At 36.7% G+C, this 6,246-nt stretch overlaps 1 protein-coding gene across 1 annotated transcript in view; it reads left to right on the top strand.

The window, feature by feature from the left end:
- Positions 1-6,246, top strand: part of LOC106876765 (AP-5 complex subunit beta-1) — a 24,574-nt gene that overhangs the window by 2,680 nt on the left and 15,648 nt on the right. Inside the window, exons 2-5 of the mRNA XM_014925454.2 lie at positions 2,191-2,282; positions 2,893-3,019; positions 4,369-4,503; positions 5,872-5,987. Of these exons, the coding sequence (XP_014780940.1) occupies positions 2,191-2,282; positions 2,893-3,019; positions 4,369-4,503; positions 5,872-5,987 (470 nt within the window). The remainder of the gene's footprint in view (positions 1-2,190; positions 2,283-2,892; positions 3,020-4,368; positions 4,504-5,871; positions 5,988-6,246) is intronic.

A 6,246-nucleotide genomic window follows, 5' to 3' on the forward strand; every position in this document is an offset into this window, starting at 1 on the left:
TATATATATATATATATATATATATATTATATATATAAAGATATACACAGTTGTCAATTGTGGAACATGACTTTCTCTACATGAACCTGATGATTGTGTAACATACTAGTTTATTTCAACATTGTAAAAATTGGAAATAATGAAACATGTCATTGATGAATATATAAAGATATCCATCTGTCTGTCTGTCTGTCTGTCTGTGTGTTTATGTTTGTTCCCCACCGCCACTTGACAGCTGGTGTTGGTTTGTTTATGGCCCCATAACTTAGTGGTTTGGCAAAAGAGACTGGTACAATAAGTACAAGGTTTAAAAAAAAATAAAGTTTTGGGAGTGATTCATTTGACCAAATCCTTCGAGGTGGTACCCCAGCATGGCCATAGTTCAATGACTGAAATAAGTAAAAGATAGAAAAAAAATTAGAAAGCAAAAATAGTCTTTATTGTTTATTAATAATTTGTCTAAAAATAATGTCTGCATAGTTTTGAGAAGTGCTTTCATATTCTTTACATTCTGTGTTCAAATTCCGCCGAGGTCAACTTTGCTTTTCATTCTTTCGGGGTCAGTAAATTAAGTATCAGTTGCATACTGGGGTCGATGTAATCGACTACCCCCCCACCATCTCCAAAATTTTGGGCCTTGTGCCTAGAGTAGAAAAAATTCTTTTAAGCTACTTGTATCTGTAAGTGATGGACTTTGGAGTTATTTAGTGAACAACATCCACTCATGTCACTCATAAGCTTCCAAAGTACACAATAATATATTGTAATCTGTTAGAATTTTCTCATGGGAAACTAGTTCATATGATTTAGTTGACACAAAACATTGATTATAAGTTTGTCTTTAAATGGAAAACCTGTAAACATCACAGTATTTTTGTAATGAATGAATTTAGTTATGGCTAATATGGTCTCATTATTACTAATATGATGAAATAATGAAGATATAAAGATGTGTATTAAACTCACATTGGCTTGATGAATACATCTACACACACACACATGTTATATATATATAAATATGTTTTGTGAGTGTGTGTAACATATATGTAGTAGCTGTGGTTTTGCGTTCAGTCCCACTGTATGGTGCCTTGGACAAGTGTCTTCTGCTATAGTCCTTGGCCAACCAAAGCCTTTAGATTAGATTTGGTAGTTGAAAGAAACCTGACTTGTATATATGTCTATGTGCGTGTGTGTGTGTTTGTGTTTCCTTGTCTTGATGTCACATGTTAGTCGTAAATGATTGTCACTGTTATGCAAGCAGTGTTATTCGTTTCTAATATCCAGTGAAAGCATGTCTGGCCATGGTATCAAATTATGGTACAAAGCCAGTAATTTCAGGGAAAGGGTCTTGTTGATCACATTGACCCCAGTGTCCAACTGGTATTTGTTTTATTGACCCCAAAAGGATGAACGGCAAAGTCAACCTCGGTGGCACTTGAACTCTGAATGTAAGGTCAGAATGTCAGAAGAAATGCTGCAAAGCATTTTTTCTGGTGTGGCAATGATTCTGCCAGCTCACTGCCTTAAGGCTATAGGTAAATATTACCTTATATGGAAACAGGTGAGGGTTGGTGACAGGGTAGGTATCTAGCTGTAGAAAATCTACTTCAATAAACCGGTCCATACATGGAAAAGTGAACATTAAAATAATTATAATGATACACACACACACATACACAAATGTACATACACATACACACACATTCAGCTATTTTGTGTATATGTTTGTATGTGTTTGTATGTGTTGAAGGCACGTGGCTTAAAGGTTAGACTGTTGGGCTCATAATCACAGGGTTGTGAGTTTGATTTCTGGCACTAAGTAGTGCATTGTGGTGAAGGAGTACAGCAGGGTTCGCCACCATCCCCTGTCGGAGCCTCGTGGAGCTTTAGGTGTTTTCACTCAATAAACACTCACAACGCCTGGTCTGGGAATCAAAACCGCGATCCTATGACTGTGAGTCCGCTGCCCTAACCACTGGGCCATTGCACCTTCACTACTTATTATATCAACCCTGAAAGGATGAAAGGCAAAGTTCATGAAGAATTTAGCAAAGATTTTCCAACTTCATGAAAATTATTGTCAGAAATGTTGATTATATCTTGTTTGTATGTCTTTATGATCCCCAGATTTTAGTTTTTTCATGTTTTCTTTTTTTTAAATTTTAAATTCAATTTTTGTTTCTGTCTTAGATTTTATATGAAGATAATGTGGATGAAAAAGAGAAAATACAGTTGCTAACTTTACTTCAAGAATATGGAGGACTTGGATTGGAATTATCCAGGTGAAACGTTTTTTTTTGTTTAGAAAATTTTAGAATTAATTTCTGTATGTCAGTATTTAATCATTTACTTCCCAGTCACATGGCTTCCAGTTCAATCCCATTGTGTGGCACTTTTGGACAAGTGTCTTCTACTACAGCTCCATGCTGACCAAAGCCTTTTGTGTGGATTTGGTAGATGGAAACTGAAAGAAGCCAATCATATGTGTGTGTGTGTGTGTGTATACATGTGCTTGTGTGTGCGTGTCCTTGTTTTGACATTGCACAGTAGTTGTAAAGAGGTGTCACTGTTATACAAGCAGTGACATTATCTTTTGTGAAAATATGTCCAGCCCATGAGAAAACATCATCTTGCATGGAAACAGGTGAGGCTTGGTGACTGAAAGAGCATCTAGCCATAGAAAATCAGCCTCAATAAACCTTGTCTACCTCATGCAAGCATGAGAAGGTAGAGCTTAATAAACGATAATGAGGATTAATCATTCACCTGTGTTCAAGTGGACAGCTTAACTTATCAAGCCTCTCTGTAGTGTTATGTAACATCATAAAATTGAAATTTACACAGTTTGATATCAATCTCTCTTTCTCTCTCTCTTTCTGTCTCGTATTCCAGTGTGGATCAAATTATCACGTCTTTGGTGGATATCTGCAGTCAATATCTTAATCAAGTTCCCAAATCCAGTTTTCTTTCACAGCTTATCATAACAGCAACATCCTTAACGCTGCAGTTTAACCTGGTGGTATGTATTGCCTGTTTGTCAGCCCTTGTGCTTAATAAAAATTGTTTCTAACTCTTTATATTTTGAGTTCAAATCCTACCAGAGTCACTTTTACCTTTCAAGACTCAATATAATAAAATACATTCATGTACTGGTGTTGATGTGATTGGCAAATCTCCTTCCCCTAAAATTGCTGACCTTGTGACATTGATGATGATGATGACAAAGACGATGATGATGATGATCATCATGATTAATGACAATGATGATTGCTGCTGATGGATGATGATGGTGATTGGTAGAATCGTCTGTTGTTTTATGCAAGCACTGAGATCATTGATGGGGACACACAACTAACATACAAATTATATTCTGACTTGCAATTTTTCACCAAAACGGACAACACTCAGCACTTTGGAAATAATATCTCAAAGCATTTGTTCTATCAATAATCTCTTTGTTGTTTGCAACTAACATTCTTCCTTCCATCAGATATATGCAACCATGCCTTTCCATTTTTTTGTTACTTTGCTTGATCAGTTTCCTAAACGTCTTGTTTGTTATATCAGAAATTACTGAAGCTAGGAAGCTCATACTTGTTTATCAATTACTAAATGAAATAGAAAAAGAAAATGAAAAGAAGAAAAATTTGAATAAAAATATTCTTTTTAAAATTTTATTTTTAGAAAGTTAATATAAATTTTAGAGTTATCTCCCTTACATTTCGTAACCAAAAAAAAAAACAAATCATTAAACTAGCAGTTTTTTTCTCCTTGTCACGAATGTAATTGACAGGGTTGGGGTGGGGCCAGTTGGCAAAAGGTCATCAAGTTGACTGTGGAGGCTGTAGAGGTTGCCTCAAAGTGGATGTGAGTCAGAGGTAGCCAGCCCTGGAAGGAGTAGTGCTAACTGGACACCTCTGGGTCACTGAGAAGGTGAGGATGTGTGGGTATCTGATGTTGAAAGGCTTGAATAACCTCATGACCTCAGGAAACATCACTGGACGATGGTGTATGGAAAAACTTTGTTAAGCATTTTCTGACATAACGTTGTAGACCTGTGAAGCCAAGTGGGACCTTAGCCGTGGCTGATGTCGGTGTCAGGTCAATGGCACACATGCTGGTGGCACGTAAAGAACACCCAAGTAAAAGAGTATTCTATTAAACTGTTTTAGCTTCCATCTGCCAAATCCACTCACAAGGCTTTGGTTAAGCTGGGGCTCTAGTAGAAGAGACACTTACCCAAGCACATCAAATACTGTTCCCACTTGTTTCTTGTCTTTAGTTTCACCGTAATATTTCTCATGAGACTTTGCAAAAACCTATTTATTTATTTATTTATTCATTCTTCTTCAAAATTTCCATTTCCAGAAAAATGACTTGCATATCTGTGGTATGCTGATAGATTTACTGTTGCCTCTTGTGAAGAAAGTAGATGATACCAGTAATCTACAGCTTCGGGGTATAGCTTGCTGCTGTTTGGAAGAAATGGAATGTTTTTGCCCTGTAAGTATTCCAAACACAATTCCATATACTTTCTAGATGATTTTTTTTTCTTCGAATTCCACTTCCAAATGTGTCTTTGATACAAATTAACATTATCCCTGCAACCGATTGTACTCAATTCATTTCCTTCCAATGTTTAGGGATCTTCTCAATTCGTTATCCATTTATCCCTACCTTGCATTATCATGCTCATTGCTTTTTTGCATCCATGCTGGATGCTCTTCCAGTTGTTGACTCTTAAATGGTTTCCAAGGAAGTTATTTCTATGTTGCTGTCATTCATGCATTAAAACTAACGAAACTGCTGAGCTGTTGGCTGTAGTGTTTACGGAAGGCGTAAGCATAACATTAGCATTGCACAGGTGTTGCCAATGCAATGACATGTGAAAATAAACACTCTGCACACATAATTACAACATGCACACGCAGGCACACTCACACACACATGTGCATGCACTTACATACAGGTCATAAACATCTTCTATTCTTTTTTTGTATATGTCTAATTGTCTTGTTCTGCTGGATACAAATTAGGTCAGTTGCTGTACTCTGAGACAACGATGACTTTTTTGGGGCAGAAACCCACACCCACAGCTTCCCTCTTGCCTCCAGACAATCAGGTTGTCTTTTCTTTATTGGCATTTCATCACTTTTGCAGAATCTTGAGATTATCTTCCCTTCTCATGAATTGCTACCAGCCAATTGGTCTACCTTATCTGGAGGTCATATCATCATCGTTTAACGTCCGCTTTCCATGCTGGCATGGGTTGGACGGTTTGACTGAGGACTGGTGAGCCAGAGGCTGCACCAGGCTCCAATCTGAGTTTCTACAGCTGGATGTCCTTCCTAACGCCAACCACTCTGAGAGTGTAGTGTAGTGGGTGCTTTTTATGTGCCACCAGCACGAGGGCCAGTTATATATATATATATATATATATATATATATATATATATATATATATATATACATATATATATGTATATATGTGTATGTATAAAAGGAAAAAAAAGATGAAATGAGGAAAGCTTCTAACAATGCAGGAAGTTTTAGAAAAAAATAAAGTTGGAGAGTTGCTGTTGTTTCTAACCCAAATAAAAAGTAGTTTAAAATCTTCTAAATCCACTCACAAAGTTTGGGTTGGGTTGAATTGATTTGAGGCTGTAGAAAAAGACACTCTACCCAAGGTATTGTACAGTGGGACTGAACCCAAATCCATGTGGTTAGGAACCAAATTTCTTCACCAAACACCAAAGGGTTAACTCATTGAAAACAAAAATTAACTCATTTAAAGCAAATCTGGTGAGATATTGAGAACGAGATTACCAAAGATTGTGGATTTATTTTGCTTTGTTTATATTTGTTTCCCAGGGACTTTTGAAGAAATATTTAACCCCGATCTTGAAAACAGCCCAGCTGGAGTCAACTTATATGTATCAAGATATTGTTTGCCTTCTGTCACGGATAATTCACCACATCACAACAAAGTAACTATGGTTTATTGTTTTTTTTTATCTTTTATCTTTTACTTGTTTCAGTCATTGGACTGCGGCCATGCTGGGGCACCACCTTGAAGGGTTTAGTTAGAACGAATCAGTGCTAGTAGTTATTCTTTAAAGTCTGGTACTTTAAAGTTAAGGGGGACATAAACAAAGTAACGTCTATTGTCAAATGATGGTGGCAGGGATGAACATGAAGGCAAAGACTCACACACACACACACATAGATACACACACACACACACAC

The sequence above is a fragment of the Octopus bimaculoides genome, chromosome 12 (assembly GCF_001194135.2).
Source record: "Octopus bimaculoides isolate UCB-OBI-ISO-001 chromosome 12, ASM119413v2, whole genome shotgun sequence".
Lineage (NCBI taxonomy): Eukaryota > Metazoa > Mollusca > Cephalopoda > Octopoda > Octopodidae > Octopus > Octopus bimaculoides.